The sequence below is a fragment of the Hyposmocoma kahamanoa genome, unplaced genomic scaffold (assembly GCF_003589595.1).
Source record: "Hyposmocoma kahamanoa isolate Upper Pololo Valley unplaced genomic scaffold, ASM358959v1 180, whole genome shotgun sequence".
NCBI classification, from domain to species: domain Eukaryota; kingdom Metazoa; phylum Arthropoda; class Insecta; order Lepidoptera; family Cosmopterigidae; genus Hyposmocoma; species Hyposmocoma kahamanoa.
Window position 1 is genome coordinate 1,893,739 of NW_020653711.1, and position 21,415 is coordinate 1,915,153.

The following is a 21,415-nucleotide window of genomic DNA, read 5'->3' on the forward strand; positions in this document are numbered from 1 at the left end:
GTGCATAAAATATAGATAATTCTCATTTTATGGAAAGATTATTTACTCGCAGCAGACTAGGCCATGACCTTTGCCGGAGCAGGACAGCGATATTGCGCGCACTCTCTTCCCTTTTACAGTAGGGTACAATTCTTTTGTGTAAGTGCAGGGCTGTGCATTACGGCAGTTCATAATACTATCCTATCGATAAACTTTGTTGTAAAATAGAAACAGAAATAAAAAAAATGTTTCTTTCTGTTGTTGAAAAATGTTTCTAAATACATACAATACAAAATTAAATACATAAATTTACAATATTAGAAACCTGAAATTAAGTTTAGGAAAACCCTGTGTTGCGGGTACCATGGACACCAGTGGCGAGGCGTCCATATAACTCGATTCCCACCGGCTTGCCTAAAATTTCCCGCGTACCTGTTACCAGTTGTACCACGCATACCCCACCACTTAACAGACGTTTATTCAAAATATTCACTATTAAACGCGTAATAACTTGTTCCGATGCACCTCAACCAATCAGCGCGAGGTAAGCCGGCGGATCGGAGAGTTCTATTTAATTCATGAAATCTACGCGCTTCCATCAAAATATACGCACACATTCGCAAAAATCCGCTTTGTAACATATAAAGAAATGGCGGGAGATAAGCCGCAACAATTCGAGTTATTGTTGAATAGCGTACACTTAAATTTAAGCCTTATTCCAACAAATTATAGTTTAATTTGTTTTAATGTTACATTGACCTATTGGTAGGTCAATGTAATGTTAGAATCGTTGCCAGATGTAAAACTTTCTTAAAGTAATGTAACAAAATTATTATAAAAGCAAATTAATACAAAATACGGTTAATTTCTATTTTGTAAATCTTAACGATAAATAGTATATGTATCTATATTTTTGGGTGTTTCTTTTTAATAGGACTACGTAACGAGTGTATGTAAAAGGTCATGGTAATTCGTAGGTAATTAAAATAGCAACACTTATTTTATGTGTACAATAAGTTATCCTGTGAAATGAAGTGAACTAGTATCTTGTGTCCTAACAAGTGTTGTGTTTAAATGTCGCCAAGCGCCTTTTTAACGCAAAAAGATTTTTTTGTTAAAGTAAGTGTTTTTGTTTTTTCAAAAACTTACAGCTTCGGCTTTACCAAGAAAAATTTTCACGCCTCGCCACTGATGGACACACACACACACATACGCAACCACGTATTACACCCAAACTCACGTGAGAAATAAATGTAGGCCATACAAATAATTCTCCCGGCCCGGGAATCAAATCTGGGATCTCTGCGTGACAGCCCAGCATGGTAACCGTACGGCCACAGAGGCAGTTATAATATATATATGCTATATTCAGATATTCACTACCAAAATAAAACAATTGATACTGTTTACTTGATCACTTTTAATTTTATAGTAATGTTTTCGAATTAATTAACATATTGTTACTCAGCATTAGCTCATCTTAATATAATTGCTACTTTGGTGTGCCATGGTAATTTTTAATATGCATTCATCGGGATGCGTAGAGGAATCAGGGGTAGGCCTTTGCCCGGCAGAGAGATACACCAGGAATATTGTTGATGAAGTTCATTTATTCATAATAAGCTTACAAATTGATATGTTATGTTAAAAATGATTTTTGTTTGTTGATTAACGTTGCTTAACCTGTCTACATACGGTAAAACTAGATTCAAATTGTAGATTTATCATGTTCGATTATATTGTAGAGGAAATAAGTGATAAAATTGTTTACTCTATTGAACTGGTCCCTTTTCTCATTTTGGTATGATATTGGTATACTTCCCCTTTGTATCAGTAAAAGATATAAGACAAAACTTAGAGATATTCAGCAACACGTAATGTTGCAGGCTAAAATAAAAGAATGGCGCGACAACTACCAAGCGTTAAAAGACAAAATGACGGGTAAAAACCAGAAAGGTAAACAGCAGAACAAAAAAAACAAGTTGGATAAACAAAAGAAGATCAAAGATGAACCAAAGAAAGGGAAAAGAAAATCGGACAGTGGTGCTGAAACATTTGAGGTGAAAAAAAGACGGGAAGATATGGAGGTCGATGAGAGGGAGAGAGACAGAGATAGTGGGATAAAACGTCCTCATGAAGACGAGAAAGACGAGGATGAATGTAAGTATAGCTATTGATTAATCGTAAAGCACCGTCGTACACTCCACTAAAAGTGTATAAACCTAAAAAAAAATTTTCGTCCATTCGCGTTTTGGACTTGCGCAGTTTTACACGAAATTATAAACGCTAAAACTTTCGAATTTTCTCGCGATGAAGCTTGACAGCCCCGTATAAACGGGGTTGCAATATAAATGTTTATAGATCCTTCGATATGTTCGGTGGATACAAGCTTAGTATAATAAGACAAGTATTGCTACTCCAGCTTGTTCGACGCGTCAATGCCTGCTACTAGGGTTGTCACATTATTAATTTAGTTTTACATATACATGGTTCCCGTCTAAGGAGATGGTTTGGGCCATAGTCAGACGCTGGCCCAATGCGAGTTGAAGACTGCACACATTTTACAAAGATTGTGAGCCTTATTCGACGTGCAGGTTTCATCACAATGTTTTCCGTGACCGTTAGGGCGCGTTCCCATTATATCATAACGTTTTATTTATCGTTGAACGACTGTCGCGTCTAGCCTGTTCCCATATCACGACGATCTGTCGTGACTGTGTCGTGAACGTTTATTTTATCGTTGAACGACTGTCGTGTCTAGCTGTTCCACACTAGATCGGGACGGCAATTGATTGGTTCACGGCAGCCGCCTTGCCGTTTGCACGACATAATCGTTTGAAGTTGCGATTATCTGTCGTTACATTTTTATCTTGACCTTTTATTTGTCGTCAGACGATTGTCGTTCTAGTTCTTCCTATTGTCTCGACAGTCTGACGTCGTAACGTCAAAAAAGTCGTGAACGACAGTTAATCCTTATGAACTGTATGTGAACAAATTCATTTAAATGTACAAGCCACGATCTGTCGTCACGACATAATGGGAACGCGCCCTTACCAGAATTTTGTCACGAGTTACGACCACACTAGTCCACAACCAGTGACACAAAGTTACTTAACTTGAAATTCTTCATTCAAATTCATTTTTTGAAATTGAATTTAGAGGTACATGCTACCACATGGACCCTAACCGTCGACCTTTCAGTGAGGCAATCGTTCTCCATTTAGACTATTACCGCTCATTATGTAACATACGTTATGGGTTGATGATGATGATGAATATGATTTAAGCCAAAGACAGCAAGCGCCAGAGGACGGATAGCGCGTCGAGCAGCGCCCGGGCCGGCACCAGAGACGCCTGCACGCTCTTCGTTAGCAACCTCGAATTCAAGTTAGTTAAATTCAAATTTTTTATTTTATATATTTATATGTATAGGAACTGAAACTATTTTTCCGGATTTAAATCGCGCATATCGGTCAACTATGATCATGGGACTTGTAAAAGGCTCGAAACGTTGGTTTGTTTAAAAAAACAAATACCTATACGCGATTTAAAATCGGAAATAATAGTTTCATTTCCTATGTGTAACAATCAATGCGAAAACCTAAGATTTCAAATATATATTTCACTAAAAACGAGAAAAAGTTAAGGAAATATTTTTTTTATGGAAATAAATTAAAAAATTAAATTAAATACATTTTTTTATATCATGAAAGTAGTATAAAACTTCGGCAGTATGCATATAATAAACTTAGCTTTGCAATTCTGCGAGCAATTCTGTGCGTCAATATCCTATCACGAAACGACCACGACAACCCTGCATTCCATTATCGCAATATTTTATATCTCTTACAATATCTTGGACCCGATCCTTAGGCTTGGTTTGCTTTGGTACTTGGGTGCAACTCATAGAGGCCCGCGTGAGCTTCCGCGAACATGAAATAAATAAATTTTAAAATCAGTAATTATTTTTCCAGGGTAGACGAACAGAAGCTCCGGGACGAGTTGTCCAAATACGGCGACATAATGTCGCTGCGCGTCAAGACTGGCATCAAAGCTTTCGGAGGCTCCATATGCTACTGCCAATATAAGACTCCGGTTCGTATATTCTTTTTAATTTATAAATATAGTTTAAGAAGGTTAAGCAGACAGAAGTAGGGCTACCTTGTGAAGTCCTTAAGATACGAATCTAATTCTGCGTGGCTGCGTCTGAGGCTATTTTGGAATCAATTGTCTTTAATAACCCCGCTTACGGGAACTTCTCATACTGGAGGTTCTTCTTATCGTATCAATGAGGTACATTATTGCCATTCATACGATATTGCTTGCCGTCGTGGTGAAAGGAATTGCCAATCGGCGTAAGGTACAGGCATCGAGTATATAACCAGAAATAGAGACGAAATGTCATTTAATTTGTTTGAAAACTATTCTGCCATATCATTACTGTGACAACTGCGCTCTGATTGGCTAGCCCGAGTTCGAAACAATTGACGGATGTCGTCAATGGGTGTCAACTGTTTTACTTCAAATCGACCAGTTAACTTGAGCTTTGCTATAATGGACGAAAATTGCAAAATTACATATTTAATTACCGATGAAATGTGATTCTGTTTGTTTTGTAAGTAGATGTTTTGCTGTTTTTCCCACGCCACCAAATAGAACAGCACGGCATTGTTAGAGATATTATCTTTATTACAATAAATACAGAATATTTTTTGGAATATACGGAGACGTACACACAAGTCAGTAGTTGGCCTGTCTATATTTCAGTGCAAACGGGAGTTGATATTTATAAGAGCTGTATCGCTAATGTGTTACCAGGAATATATGGCCCTTATTTCGTCTCTATTTCTGGTTGTACACTCGATGGGTACAGGAAACCTATGGTATGTTGCGCGGGGAGGCTCTTTTCGTGCACCCTTAATGTAAATACAGCTATATTTAGTAGCAGTAGAGCTCCTTGTGAAAGAGTTCGTCCAGGTAAGTACTGCCTTACCTATTTCTGCCGCCAAGCAGTAATGTTGGCATTACTGCGTTCCGGGTTTGAAGGGTGAGGGTGCTGGTGATATTACAGGCACATGGGACTTGTCAACTTATGTCTCAGAGTGACGGACGCAGTGGGATTGCCCCTAAGATTTTTGCGATTTAATGCTCTGAGTGGCACTGCAACTGTTTTTTTATTTATTTGTTTATTTATTCACAATACTAGTTTACAGCGGAAGCGAAGACACTTATATGCTAGTCAATATATAGTTAATTATATGCTTAATTACAGTTATATTACATAGGTACTCTGTTTTGGATTCTTAAAAATTCGTTGAGGAACAAAACAGCATATTTCAAGAATTCGTTTGAACTGTCATGGAATATGTCGGCACGTGAGTGTTGTGTGAGCAATTGGTTAAGCAAAGAAGTCGCCCGAGCAGTAGGTGCCTGTGCACCACCGCAGGTGCGCGAGCGAAGCGTCGCGAACAAGCGCCACACGCGCCTCTGTAGTAAGCACCACCGACGCGCAAATATCGCTCAAGGACAAACAGACTCACCCGAGATACCACTTTCGTGTTGTCAAGCCCACCATTAAAAACAGCGTGATAATGCATTATGAGCATTAGTTCACGCCTCAGTAATAAGCTGTCTAATCCAATCATTCCGTATACAAACAGAAGGGAAAAGATACGGGTAAACATTGTACATCTTTTTATACGCAAATCTTGCAAACCTCTTCTGCACCTTCTCTATCATGTCACTGTATGTGGTTTCGCGAGGGTCCCACACTAGAGCTCCGAATTCCTACACACTGCGAACGTATGCGTTGAAAGGCATCAATGCTACCTGGACTCGGTGAAAGGATAAGCTGTTCTCATAATAAACCCGTGTCCGGCTTGCCTTTTTGCAAATTGCTATAATATGATCTTTGAAAATAACCGCGAACTTAAAGTCAAACCGAGACCCCTAATCACCTCCACTCGATCAATCGCAGTATCGCCTATGCTATAAGTAGCAGCGTAAGTTGGTACTCTTGCAAAAGTGATGACTTTGTACTTGGATAAATTGAACTGAAGGCGGTTTGTCCGTGCCCTCTCCTCTCTGCAGTGATGTCCTCCTGCAACTTATTGCTACCCCCGGTCAGTCTACATCGATGTGTAGCTTAAAATCGTCAGCAAATAGTAAGCATTATGCGTACCGAACTACTGTAGGCAAATCATTGATCATCATCAGAAACTGTGTAGGACCCAGCGTACTCCTTTGACTAACTCCTGATAGAGTATAATAAAACTCAGAGCGACAGCTGGCAAATTCACTCTCTGAACATATTGACTCTCTGAGGTAGCTAGCAAAAAAGTTTAAAAGTTTAGGGTTTAATCCAAATTCAGCAAATTTTGAAAGTAAGATCTCATTGTCTACTAAATCGAATGCTTTTTAAAAGTCGAAGTACGCAATATCTACTTGGGATTTACCATCTAATTTTGATAATTTGTAATCGGCGAAATTTCTATGATTGGTTGTAGTGGATCTCGAAGATCGAAAACCATGTTGGCAGTCAGTGAGCAATGGATGAATTTGTCGTTTTGGGCGTGAATCGATGATACTTTCAAACACCCTTCCGAACACTGAAAGAACCGCAATTGGTGTGTATGATGTGATATCTACCTTGGAAGTTTCCTTGGGTATTGGTGTTACTCTTGAGACTTTGACACGTTTGGGGGTAGTGAGAGTTTTTAAGAGCAGTGTTATACAAATGCAATAGCGGAACCTCAAGAACAGAGATACAATCTTTGACTATGAAAGGCGGTATAAAGTCGGGTCCAGGAGAAGAACGGGTGTTTAATTTCCCAACGGAACGACAAATATCTGCGACAGTTAATTTGTTTATACGAATATACGACGTCGACGCACCACCGGATATTGCAGCCTTTTCCGCAATGAGTTCTGGCATGCGGTTCAAGAATACGGAGCTGAAATGTTTCTCAAATGCGTTAACTGCGTCCTGCCCCGAAACGATGCTACCCTCATAGTTAATTTCAGTTGTGTGTCGTCGATCATTTTTTCTGTCTTTAACATATTGCCAGAAGGCTGCGGGGTCCCTATCTATATCCTTTTTTGTTTGTGTACACTGAAGAGATCAATATTTTCACTTTTTTACGGTAACATTTATACAATTCATGATTTAATTGCCAGCCTTCAGCCTTATAGATCTTTAAATTGTAATACTTTTGCTTTATATTGTCAATTATTTCGGCCGTATACCAATTTGGATACACATAACGGCTGTTACAGTTTTTATTTCGCTTAATAGGCCCGTGTTGTGAGATTGTACCATTCAGAATAGAATAATCTTGCTCCACAACACCATCCACATCATGCTCCCCCAGCATCGTTGACCAATCCGCTTCAGCGAAACCCGCTATATCTGGGTTTAAGTTTGCTTTATAAAAGTTCCATCCAGGAAGTGCATGATCGTCAATGTCACCATGGTTAACGTCAGTTATCATCAGTCAATGGACAGTCGTGTAACTCACCATCAGGCGCACGACTTGTTCGTCCCGACAGTTCTTGTTATAAAAAAAATCGAGGGAACAGCCGAGTTATCGACTAAATAAAATAAATCAGAATGAATAATATGTTCACTTTTTATTATTGCTCATTAATAGTCCAGATTTTTTACGTTACTAAGTGATTAGACGTACAAGTCGTGCGCCTGATAGTAAGCGACACGCCTGTCCATAACAGTTGCAGTGTCACTCGGAGCTTTAAATCGCAAAGATCTGAGGTGCACTGCCTCTGCGCCCATCACCCTGAGACATAATGTAATTTCACCAAAAAATACTAATCAGTCTAAAAATAGCCACACCAATCACGTGGTCGCAATGTAGGGAATTCTGGGGCAGTACCCAGAACACCGGGACCTATTCTCGAAGCACGAAATCCGTAGTTACGGTTTTTTACTCATTAAGGATGACCTAAAGACTTCGATCGGGGCTAGAATTAAGAATGTATGATAACGCGATTTGACAGATCGAACGGGTTCAGGGGTCATTTACTGTCAAATAAGTAATTAGCATCTTCCAATCATCTCTCCTGTAAGCCAGAGCCTTGACCTCCTTATATGACACGACACCGGCCTTTTCCTTTATTTGATCTATATAACTGCGCCTAAGTCGACCTCTTCCCCTCTTCCCCTCGATCTTTCCCTCCAAAATGGTCTTAAAGAAGTTGTCGTGTCGTGTCAAATGACCATTCATTTTCTCGCGTTATACTCTATAGTGTTCAGGATCGTTCTTTTCTCGTTTACCATTATCAATACTTCCTCATCAGTTTTCTTTTCTATCAAACTGATGCCCTTCATTCTCCTCCAGCACCACATCTCAAAAGCTTTTCATCATCTCTTTATGTTAGTCTCCATGTATTGCACTTTATGGATGTGAACATCCATAAAGTGCAATACATGGAAGTTGGAGTATACATGGAAGTTGGAAAGTTGGAGTATTGCACTTTATGGATGTGAACATCCATAAAGTGCAATACTTACACCCTAATTGGATGTTTCTTGCTCTTGCTTGAAAATATGCGTGATTTTAACAATTATTTTTTAAATAAGTAATATTCGCCAGAATTAAAAGACTCTTGATGCAAACCAGAACCAAGTCAAAAATAGTTATTTTTGATACAAGTGCGGAAAGTTAGTCATTATTCGCGAATCTCGAGACAAGTGAAAATGACAAATCCACAAGTGTATCAAACGACTTTTTTTTTTGCGAAAAAACTACATTGAAAGTAAAATAAAACAGTATATTTTAGTGGCGCGACGCGCTGCGGTCTCGCGTAATACTCACCTCCGGTCATTATTAATACGCAATCTTTATGGAAAATATTTTGGTATTTTTACCCGTTGTTTTATAAAACACCTATGCAATTTAAACAAATAAGATGTTTGTAAGTAAATATAAGTTTTAATGACGAATGACTTACGTCACAAAGCACATAAATATACAACCTCTTTAGTTCTATGTTTAAGACTTGAAACAACAGTAAATTTAAAAAAAAATGGAAAAGTAAAAAGCACTAGTGCGAAAAATCCAACTTTCGGCACGATTAGTAGTACGAATACCACGTTTTGGGCAACTGTATTAAAAAGTTAATTTTCCAAATATCCTACCGGGATTCGAATTCGAAGGCGCCTCATCCAGCGCCCACAGTGCCAACCGTAGGGCCAACGAGGTCGTCAAACAACATATTTACAAAAGAACGAACGATATACTTGGAACGTGTTATTTTTAAAATAACTTTTCCTACAGGAATCAGTAGACGAAGCTCTCAAACACGACAGGACCCTTCTTAATGGTAGACCGATGTTCTTCTCATCATATTCGGCGAAAAAGACCAAACAGTCGTTCAAGTACGCCACTGGAGAAGAGAAGAACAAACTTTTCGTCAAGAATTTACCCTTCTCGCATTGCACTAAGGATGCGCTAGCTGAGATATTTGATAAATATGGCAAGTTGAAGGACGTACGGGTTGTTACTTTCAAGTGAGTATATGTTTCTATGTATATATAGTAGGCTCTGCTCTATGAAGATACGACCTATGTCCATCACTATGAAATTTAATTTGAAATTATTGATACAAATATCGAACAAATTGAAAGAAAATTTTTTTTGATCCGTCTGGACTTTATACAGCGACATTATTGCCAAACAAATAATAGGAAAATGTATAATTATTACCGATTGAGTGTGAATATATATAAAAGAAATATAAAAGAAATCACAATTGGAATTGTGATTTCTTTTATACATTATATCGATGCTGTTGATTCCCTCCGCCCCGCTGCTACCACTGGTTCGGGTTCGGATCAGACAAAGATATATTCATACAAATAATACTGAAGTTCGATCTACGAAAATTATGATCCGAATTTTAAATGATACGTATATCCAGTAACTATCTGGTATCAAGCCTATTTTTACTATCCAGCCAGGTTCCGGAAAGTCGAACTATACCCGGCCGGATACCTGATGTTAAAATTGAGAGAATTTCATAATCAGTACACCAAATACATTTATTTTTTGACTAAGGATAAACAGCAACTACAGGATCGTTGACAATCTGTTTATTACTTATAACTGAAAGAACTTTGAAAATAGATAACGTTATCTGTAAATGCAGTACTCAAATTTCAATTAATGCAAATTATGGTGGATGAAGACCAGTTTTTCTGCATTAAGTGGTAAAAGTTGGTTCTATTTATTTTCATAAACAAGCCCAAGTTCAAGTGCTCAGGCTCATACAACCACAAATTTTAATATAGCTAAAGAATGATGTTGTTGCTTTTTTCCTTCTCCATCGCGAGAAATTCGCATTCGGCACAACAAACAAACAGCACTGATATTAAAATATTGCTCTTGATATTAATATATATTTTTTTTCACTCTTAACATTTTTCTGTGATAGATTTGTTTGTATTATCGAATAAATTAATCGTTTTCATAAAACCGAAGTGACCACAACAAATCAAATCGTCAATGTGAAAGTGCAATCATTCACTAATCAATCAATCAGGGCGATGCGCGCTGTAAACCGGTCGCGACATATTTACGGCAGTAGGTCTGATATCCAGCTATCCGGCCTAGGTGCTCGCCGGATATCCGGTATCCGGTCAAATCACTATCCGTTTTATCTCTAATCCAAGTTGAAGATATTTTCGACTTCGGAAGACGAAATTCGAATTTAGTGCGCGAATAGTATCAGCACTACCGTCGTCGGGTGCTCATCTGATTCGTTTATCTCTTCTAAAGCTGCTACTCTGTTGTTTTATTTTTTTTATTTCTTCTGCAGAGATGGTAAACCAAAAGGAATAGCGTACATTGAATACCAAGATGAGTCAGCTGCATCACAAGCGTTGCAAAACACAAACGGATTAGAAATCGCCAAGAGGAAAATCGACGTAGCCTTTAGCGCTCCGCCGCCGAAGCCGGAAATCGCTTCTACGTCAGCTACCGCTACCTCTCGTGGCACAGGCGGAGCGAGCGGCAGTGATGATGGCTTGCTTGGACAAGGGAAAAGAGACACTGGTGGAGGAATGTAAGTTCAGATTCTTTAAAAGAAATCTTATTATTATTAGTACAAAGAAGAATTCCTTCTACTTTTGGTGTATGTATGTGGTGTATGGTTCATATATATATGATGGTTACATTTCATATCGTTGGTCCAGATGAACAGGGCATTATCTCAAAAACATAGATTTTTCAGGAGAGCAATTTTAAAGTTTCTTGTAGCATTATTTCAGCCGCTACAGACTACATATTCAACAGTGTTTTCGAATACTTCTTATTCTTATTCAGTTTCGTAGTTGAGTTCAGGATTACAAAATCCTGAATTTGATCAGAGAGGTCCATATATTACCCTTTTGAACATAAAATGTTTGTGATTCAGGGTTTTAATTAAACTATTCAAGCTTAATACTTTTAAATGAAAGAAGGAATCATATTCAATTCGGTAAAACTTTAAGGAACATAGTAGTATCTCAAAAAATAACTCTATACTACAGGTTACCATAACAATTGAATGAAAAAATATGCCAAAAAAAGGTATTACCTTGAAATAATCGGCTTCGTTTTAGAAATAAATATTTTTTAAATACACCTATAATGAACACATGCTGTGTTTTAGTTTTAATAACCTGTTCAACGATCGACGAGGTCTTGCGACTACAGCTTCATGTGTAATACTGAATACGACTGTGTTGCTCAATGTTTGGGATCAAGATGTGTAAACAGTTCAGAGATACTATCCTGCCTCCCGCGCCATTTCACATTCGATCGTTATAGGACTCAGACTCAGTTCATTATAAAAGTCTTGACTTTTTAATAGGACTGCATTTTAAAGTAAAAAGTCCAAATTTTTGAGTTGATACCCTGTTCATCCAAGGCAACGATATAGTTATTTATTTAATTATTTTGCAGGCGGCGAACTAAATTAAGCAGTTTCATCCCAAGCGTACTGCTGAAGCCCTCTACTAGTAAAGCCACGAACGGAGCCAACGGAGACCACAGCAGCGAGAAGCGACCTCTTTCCAACACAGATTTCAGAAATATGCTGCTGAACAAATAACTCAATAAGCTAATATTTGTAGTGTAAGAACTAAAATCTTACTTTTTATATTTACAGCTTACGAGTTTTTACGTATAACGCATCATGGCGTTCAATGGCATTAAGGGCAGCATTCTGGCTGCATCTGTTCAGTTTGGGTACAATGGGTGCGATTTCATATTCTTCGTTAACTGTGCTAGCGGTCGGGAGAAGTCATACTATTTTGCAGCTGCTATCCAGTCCGAATGCTGCACTTGCAACTATGCACTTAAAATGCATTAGGCAATTCAAACTGACTAATAATGCGGCTGTCATCATACCACGTATGTTAATCATGTTAATTGCAAATTTCGGAGAAAGTACTTAAAATATTGAAGTTAGGATATTTTGTTTCATGGAGACATTATTTTATTTTTAAAAGCAAGTAATACTGTATTCTTCTTAAGTAAGTAATACGGCATTCTTCTTCTTGTCCTTATTCCACGCTACATGTATTTTTCGTCCACTCTCCCCTATCAGCCGTCATATCCATACTCATACCTTTCTTAACCATGTCATCTTTCACACAATCCATCAATCTTTGGTCTTCCTCTCTCCTTATGTCCCTCTACATTCATACATAACACTCTTCTCGTCACATGACATGTCCATAACCTATTACTCCTCATCTTTTCCGTCACTGGCTTTAAGTAATACAGATTTTAAAACTTGCTTGCTTCATCTGGGAATCGAACCGACCAAATGTGAAAAATATCCTTTATTTTTATGATCTTACCTTATCGATGACATACACTGTAATCCTCGCTATCGTGGTTAAACGATTTGCCAATGGACGAGTTGATTGTTGCTCAGGCGTACAGGAAAAGAATGGCACGTCGTGCGTGGAGGTATATGATGGAATTTCGAAAGAGCTAGTTATAAGGAGTAACATAGCATTTTAAATTAAAAGAATACCATAAAATTATACATTTAAATTTAGGAAAATGAAAAAATATTGTTTTCTACTGTAGATATAGTACTTCTAAAAATATTACCATTATCATTGCATATGTATATGCCATGATAGTTTTGATTGTTTAATAAGTTTTTTATGTTTACCAACCAATTACATTACAAAACAAACAATTATAACAACATTTAAAAATCACTAAGGTTTGAGTCAATGCTGTATGTTGTCTATATCGACAACACATAAATCTTACTATAATAATGTAATAAAGTATACTATGTACATGCTATATTATGCTATACCATATATTATATTATTATACAATATACTACAACACTAATAAAGTATTTTTAAGCAAATAAAAAAAGGAAAACAAAAAGCAACTAATGGGCTACTCACCTCTTATAAGTACCCACGTAAGGAACTACTATCTTAATAAAATATACATGCAAGATGCAAATAATAAACTAATATTTGGAGGTATGTATCTCTATGAGCTAGATACGAGACGAATTTGAAATTGTAGATACAAAGACAGTTTCAAGTTAGTTGTTTTTTGAATAAATTGAATAATTAACTGGTGAACACCATTTGGTCGGTTCGATTCCCAGAAGAGGCTAGCAAGTTATTAAGTTTTTGAATACGGTATTGCTTCAACTTCTTTTTATAAAAAAAACCGTCCTCAAAAGTTTGTGGAATTATATCTCTTTGTCAAGTTTTATTTAAATCGGTTAACGAATATTTCATGGTGCGAAAAGTGCGTGTTAGCCGATTTATTGGCTTTCACCGTGGAATATTTTCTTCAAATATAAATGTTACCAATACTGAGATATCCCATATTGAATACAAAAGGGATCATCGAAATAAGGTTACAAATGGCTGAGTACTCGCGTAACGTACACACACACAAAAACAGTCGAATTGAGAAGCTCTAAAAATGAAAATATCCTGTCTGCAAGTATTGAAAGTATTTTCCCTTGTCCCATAGCCGTGACACGTCCTGTATAATTATGAGTCTATAAAGATTTGTAATTAGCCGGGTACATATTTATTTATTAAATACAATATTCACTTTGTTGCCGTTAACCCGTTCATGAATGGTAACGGCGTTTGCCGTAAACTTTAATGTCAGAATATGGATAGTACGGGGTATCCCATTTGGCTAAATGTGACACGCGGGTATCGCGTAATAATGGTAGAATAATGGTATGCGCTCTGCCCACATGAATTTATTTTATTATTAGGAAAGAAGAAAGGAAGGACAGGCCCTTTTATTTGTATTATTGCTGCTTATAAGCTTAAGTTAGGTTACTTAAATGAGAGTGCGTCTGTCCGCTTCGAGAATTTTGCATGGAGTGGCGTCGCAACGAAGCAAAGTAAGAATGGCGAGGAAAAAGAATTACAGAACCATTCAAAATTTCAAAAGTGGCCAGGAGCCAGAGAAAATACGGCGATGAAAGAGGTCGTTTCCTCACATATGGATCTCAAAAAGAAACTACGGGCTTTACAGTGCGATTTTCAACTGCTTTCTGTGTAGCCGCTAGACATGAGAGCCGCGCCGGCGCGCCGCCGCCGCGTTTTTCCTCGCGCCGCCGCCGCCGACAAATGCTATCGGCGCGCCATTCATCGTACGCACGCGCATGCTTCCGTATTGTGTATGTGAAAATGGCGACGCCAGAAAATGACTTTTCTAAGATAAAACTTATTTTTTTTTATAAAAAGTTCGCATTTGACCTCTAGCTTACCTGGTGGAAAGTGACGATGAGATCGACAATGGATGAATGCCTATTCACTTTCACCATGAAAAGGCCCAAATTATAACGTTCAGGAACCAGTCTGCAGGCAGGGAATTCCACTCCATAGCCGTTCGCCATAAAAATGTGGAACCGTAACGCTTCGTGCGAATCTTTGGAATATCCACAACATAGAGGTGGAACCCAAGTCTAGGCCTAGTCCCCCGGTGATGGAAAGGGGAAAGCGAAATTCAGTCGTGTAATTCCATCGCACACTCCGGGATATATCGTGTAAAATTCCGATAAGCTGGCGACTTTACGGCGGTGTTCAAGGCTCTGCAGCTTCGCCTCCACTAATTCCGAGTCGCCTATAAGCTTCTTACCACGGTTGTCAAATGAATCCAAAGTGGCCAATTGGTATGTAGCAGAGCCATCTTAAAGGTGGCAGCAGTATGTGCTTGGTACAGCTGAAGCAACTGTCCCGGTGTGTGTGTCCCTATCTACTTACCCAAGCTATATGGTTCTCCGGAGAGACTACGGGCTCGACGGCAAGATCACAGTACTGCGGGCGTCCGGGCCAAGCCCTTCGCCAGTGATACGCCTTTACGGGCATCTCTGGCGGACTCGGACTTGGGTATGGACTCGCTGGGCTTTGTGGTTAGCTGCAGAGACGGACATGTTTGTCTGCCCCGGTTGCATGTATCCGGGGCATCTGTCTCGTGAGCAGCTAGCGCGTCTTAGTAGCGGTCTAGTTGAGGGCCTGTATGCGTGGAGAATCGGGGAGCACTGACCCTTGCATTGGTCAAGTACCTATCTACGACTGTGTTGTCATCAGCATACGCAAAGGTACCTGAAATTAACATATCATTGATATGCAGTAGAAAGAGGAATTTATCGCCATATGTTCGGCAGTAGCCTTCTAAGACCACTCGAATCGAACCTTCGCTCAAGAAATCCGAGATCCATTGCAAAGTGGGAAGCCCATAAAAGGGAAGCTTACTTAAAAGGTTTGCGTGCCAGACCCGTCAAAGGCTTTAGAAATATCCAAAGACACTGCAAGTGCTTCACCTTGCTTTTCTATAGCCTCGCTCCATATGTAAGCAAGCTTCCACGACCTCGGAACTACACCAGTCTCAAGTGAGAGGCGGTACAGGCGTAGGCGTGTGAGAACAGGAGACAACTCAGGCATACAGTTACGTAAGACTAGTGCTGGAATTCCATCTGGCCCGCTAGCTTTATTCACGTCTAGATTCCGCAGAGTTCTAAGTACCTCTTTTTAGCGTATGCGAATTGGCGCCATAGTGCAGCCAGCCTGAGGTAAGATTAGATCCAGACGCGAACTCTTTGCAAAGAGTGAGGCACAAAGATTTGACTTGTCTTCTGCAATGTAGGCTAGCGTGCCGTCCAGCCTCAGCAGAGGTGACATAGATAGGCGACAAAAGTTAGTTAGTGACTTTATATTTAAAGATGTTTTGTTTAAAAAAATTATTTGACAATTTCTGGGGTCGCCATTTTCACTACGCATACACAATATGGAAGCGTGCGCGTGCGTTCGATCGGAGCGCCTGATCGAACTGATAAAAATTTGATTACTATAGAAAATACGTTATATAATTTTTTCCTTTGAAAAAGTATTTGTATAACGGTTTTTGTAAAAATAAACACCGATATACAAATTCGTTTTAGGGTCGCGTTCGCGCCACCGAATCCTCGCCGCCGCCGGTTGGTCTATTATCGGCGCTCATGTCTAGTAGCCGCCTACTGCTTCTCCATAGAAAAGTATCAATAACCTACTGACAAAATTCAATGAATTATATGAAACATTTCATATTGAATCAATATTAAGCACTGCGGCAAGAAAAGTAGAGATTTTTTTGTGTGCAATACTATTTAAATACTGTTTATGAACGGGTTAAGTTTTCCATAAAGATATAAAATTGGTCAATTTGAATTTCCTTCTTTGCGTATTGGCTATAGCCTATATATGTATATGCTATGATTCTATTTTGTTTATTTCACGTTTTCCTAAAAGACAGTCAAGTCGTCGCCATAGCGACATTCATACTGATAGAAGATACACGATTGTGTTACTTATAAAATTGGTCGACCCAAGTGATAAATTCTTGTTTGCTTCTAAAGTAAATCAAGAAGGTTGGGTTTTGTTGCTACAACGCGCCGTGACTTAATAAAACCATTCATTCATTATATTCCAGTGTACTAGTGTTTTCGATCGACAAAGATGTCGTTTATTATCACCGTCTTCTAGAACCAATAAGTACGTAAAAGCTCTTACTCATCCCAGAGTAGCTGTTCTTCCAATTAACACAGGTAACGGTAGATAACTTGGTCGCATACCAGACGAGTGCGACAACTTGTGTTTTACCGGGACCGTCGCGTAGTAACTCCAGGGTTCCATGTCTGCAAATTTTCCTGAAACCACTGGTTATTGTAATTCCATTGGAATTCCACTGCGATTATATTGCAATTGTGATAATATTTGTTAATCTACTAAAATCTCGTTGCAATGGCAGACGACGTTGATTGATTATAGTTTGCAATGAGAGTTGAGTCTAAATAGAGCGTCAGTTGAATGGCAGTGATGGCTTGCACTCCATTAAGCGATCGTTTGACCGCTGTTGCCTTACTAAAACGATGATATCTTAATTTTTATCTCTTTTAAACAGCAATTTAGTCTTCAAATTATAATATTAGTAGACTATGTCGTCGTAAAAATTGCAATGGCGCTTGAAAATTAGCTCGATGGCTAGCGAAGGACAAGCTCAAGACTCTTAAATTTTAGCAGAATACCAAACGTACACACTCCTGTCATTGACACTCTAACGCACAATTGAGATGATATAAAATTAGCAGACTGGGGCCCAAAGGATATGGCAGATACTAGATACCGTCACTTCTGTGACCTAATTCAATTGGATGAAATTCAGTAAGACAGTTTACATGAATATTGTAAGTAGACATGTTCTCTTATTCCGCACTCTTTTGGTTAGAATGGTCAAGATATTATCGGGACCTGAAATAATTATAAATAATAATAAATATAATATATAGTCTCGAATGAATAGTTTGTTCACACTCCCAGAAAATCACCGGATGCAATACAGTTTAGAGATGATAAGCAAGTCTTCTTTGCCTCTCATGTATTTTAGAAGGGTTATATAGGTTGTTTTCTGGGATTTTGTTCCTTATTGGGCATTACTTGAGTAAGCCGTGCTAATGTTGCAGTAGTGAGTTTGAAGGATTTTTTGGGTAATATTTTGTACTCCACCTGGGAACCTAATATGAGCTTGTAAAAAACTAGCCAGTTCCGGGCAGTACAGTTTACGTGGTACAACTGAATTGTGTAATAGGATATCAAACTATTTTTGGGTCTAAATTCCTTTTTTTTTCAAACAAATAAACGTTTCAGGCGAATTGTTTCAATTCGTATAATAACCTTCACAAAGTTGAACGGGAATTGTACGGTAAGATGATAAGGTTTAGAGATTTGTATGCAATGAATCATAAATGAAAAGGGCTTACTTAACACCACGATTGTGTTTGAAAAGGAAAATATAATGTTTTCTAAACAAATTTTATTATTGATTACACAAAATACGTTATTTTATAATAGAAAAAAAAATGGCAGGTTTGTTTAGTTACAGTTTTTACACGAATTCATCTGTCTTAAACCAATGCTTGCAGGGCTAAAGACTATCAATTTCTGTCTTATCAATTTAAGCATAGGTTTAGGACTTCCTTAAGTTTAGCGCAAGCGAACGAAGAAGCGTAATACCTATGTATTACGTTTTGAGTGTCTTAATTATTTCGTATCAGTAAGCTAATGGCTCTATAGCCAATGCTTAATAAATAAATATTCTTGTCATTAAAATTGAAATGATTGTAGTGAGTTTGCGATTGATAAGAGAACTCGAACGTATCTCATTTTCTTACATTTTCATTCGATATTGCGCTAAAGCCAAATTTGGCGCTATTTAAAAGTTACATTGCGATCAATATCGAGCTAGTAAAATTTTAAAAAGATAACAGAGAATTGGCGTCGTATTCCTGAACTCTACTCAATGCTCAAGTCAGGACTTGAGTATGATTTCAAGCACTAAAAATCATACTGAAGTCCTGACTTGAGCATTGAGTAGAGTTCTGGAATGCTACCCCAAGATACCGAAAATGTAATTCAACTTAAACTGAAAACAAAATATTAAAAATTGTGATAAAAGCTCCGCCATTTTCAAAAAATTGTTACTTTTTTAATTACTTCTTGTATGGCAGAGAATTAGATACCGAAGATGTAATGCAACTTAAACTGAAAACAAAATCTCAAGAATTGTGATAAAATCCCGCCATTTTCCAAAAATAATTTTTTTTAATTACTTATTGCATGGCAAATAGCACGTCATGTTACGATTTTACTATGAGAAAAAAGGTGAATGGCTTTTGAATGTCAACGTGAACTGCATGGAACTTGCCGTGTTTTTGTGACGTCATAGCACGAATTTGACCAACTTATGACCTTGAACAGGGTTGCTATTTGAGCTCTTATTAGGTCCCCTGATAAACATTTAATATTTTGTGTGAGACAATGGGTGGTTTTTTTATTGTTTATTGTCTTGTTTCCAATGGTCCGAATTTATTTTATTTCTTCATTGTTCGATTACTGTTATATAAACGCGCTTACCAAAGCGTTTGTCACCGAGAATGTAGTTCCAAGTTAGAAAATCATCTGTATTGTACATTGTATGCAACGGTACATAAGTTTAATTTCGTAATGTCTTGTACTCACTATAGTAACATTGTGTTCTACCATAACTAGATTACGTATATATGTCAAAACAAAAACTATTTATTTTGTTCCGTGAAACGCGCCACAGATGATACAGAATAAATGATTGTTTTACTATTTCTGGAATTTCTTTCACATTATTCATCATAGATATATATGTATGTATGTGTAACCAAGTTTCATACTTCAGTTCTCATGATTTGATTTGGTACAAACCTTTTCCTTTCCAGTAGTTAAATAGAGATTATAAATTCCACTTTGTTTCCGCATTTTGGTAATACCATAGTATATAGCTTGGGTCGTTGACACGCCATTAATTATAATAATAATAATTTATTTACTTCAGACAACATTTAAGGTCCATTTTAATGTTAGTAGAGCTTATCCTATATTAATACTTAATAACTAACAATGAAATTGGCCTCTGTGCGAGTGTATACATCATCGGGCAATCAGGTCTATCAGCTATTATAGATTTGACACATTCGCTTGGTGTTTTAAAAAATGGCATCAAATAGTATACGTGTTTATTTTCGCATTAGAGGTAGTTTGAGCAGAGTGCCTCAAATTCATTATTGTTCAGCACGTCATTTGTATTTCGTAATCTTACTTCCACAATTGAGATATCAATCCGCGATGCTGGTATAAAACTAGCTATACGTAACTTACCTACTGCATTTAAGAGAGGTCATTTCATTAATAACACGAGAATACTGTGATTAACACTTAAATTTTTTTTAATTATATTTACAATCTGTGGGTACAACTAAAATAATAATGTAACAACCCTACGCTCCAAGCGAAGTGTAGGCATATTTAGCATTGTGGGCGAGAATTTGAAGTGGAAGGACGCTAAAAGATTTAAAATTTTCAATTATATATAACAAACAAAACATGTCATAACATGTTTATGGAAAAGTTTCTGGCAGAAGGATCAAGATATAAAAGGCAAATGGTATGGAATGGATGAAATGAAATGGATGGTATGGAAGCATACAAGAAGAAATTATGAGTTCAAAATTCAACGTCTTTTATTAGCAAGTGAACTAAATGATTTAAGTGAAAGTGAAAACATGAATAATGACTCTCGGCGCATAAGACTATTTAAAAAACCCAAAGTTCTTTTGGCCATTCTACAAGTGCATTAAAAACACAATAGAAAATATTTATTCAGGATCCCGAAAACTAAATTAAGACTCAAAGGACTTACATCCAATCCAAAAATCGTAATAAAAAAATAGGCATATTTACGGGAGTTGCCATAATTGAACTCATTATACTATGGTAATACCGCCAAACTTTTCAGCAGGTTACATGGTACTAAAAGGTTATTAAAACTAGAAATAAAAACATTTTATGTCAAAATAAATACATACATTTATTTATAAAATCACAATTTACATCTCAATAGAGAAATATGTCTTATGTACAAGCAAATTGTCTAACATAAATATATTCTAAAAAGCGTTGCACTGTAAACTCTATACGACTCGAAAAATCAACTTGTACTTTTCGATGGAAATAAACCTTGTCTCAAAAAGCTCTTAATATGACTATCATTTGAGCGTTTAGTTTCTTTTATTTTTACTTTTTGTACAAAGTTTACAATAGTCAAGGCAAGTGAAAAAGTCTGATCCTTTGCCATTGAAAACATGTACTTTTCTTACATTCTGATGATATGATTACTGAACTATTTGCTTAAAAATCATCATAGTTATAAATAACAAAATAAATGGCACTCGAGTTGTATATTAAGGTTAGGCCACACAGACGCGGTACGGCGTGAAACACGGTCCGGGGCCGGACCTATGGGAAACGAATGCGTACCGAGGCGTGCCACACAGGACTTCCACGCATAGTTCGCGCAGT

At 37.5% G+C, this 21,415-nt stretch overlaps 1 protein-coding gene across 2 annotated transcripts in view; it reads left to right on the plus strand.

Annotated features, from left to right (window-relative positions):
* LOC113225957 (squamous cell carcinoma antigen recognized by T-cells 3-like) overlaps positions 1-13,043 on the plus strand; it is a 34,643-nt gene extending 21,600 nt beyond the window's left edge. The window contains exons 12-17 of one of the 2 annotated variants that reach the window (XM_026458442.1): positions 1,866-2,139; positions 3,267-3,366; positions 3,954-4,074; positions 9,273-9,505; positions 10,813-11,058; positions 11,940-13,043. In XM_026458442.1, the coding sequence (XP_026314227.1) occupies positions 1,866-2,139; positions 3,267-3,366; positions 3,954-4,074; positions 9,273-9,505; positions 10,813-11,058; positions 11,940-12,087 (1,122 nt within the window). In that variant the 3' untranslated portion in view covers positions 12,088-13,043. The remainder of the gene's footprint in view (positions 1-1,865; positions 2,140-3,266; positions 3,367-3,953; positions 4,075-9,272; positions 9,506-10,812; positions 11,059-11,939) is intronic. The other variant, XM_026458443.1, reaches the window with a different exon arrangement.
* Positions 13,044-21,415: the final 8,372 nt, after the last annotated feature.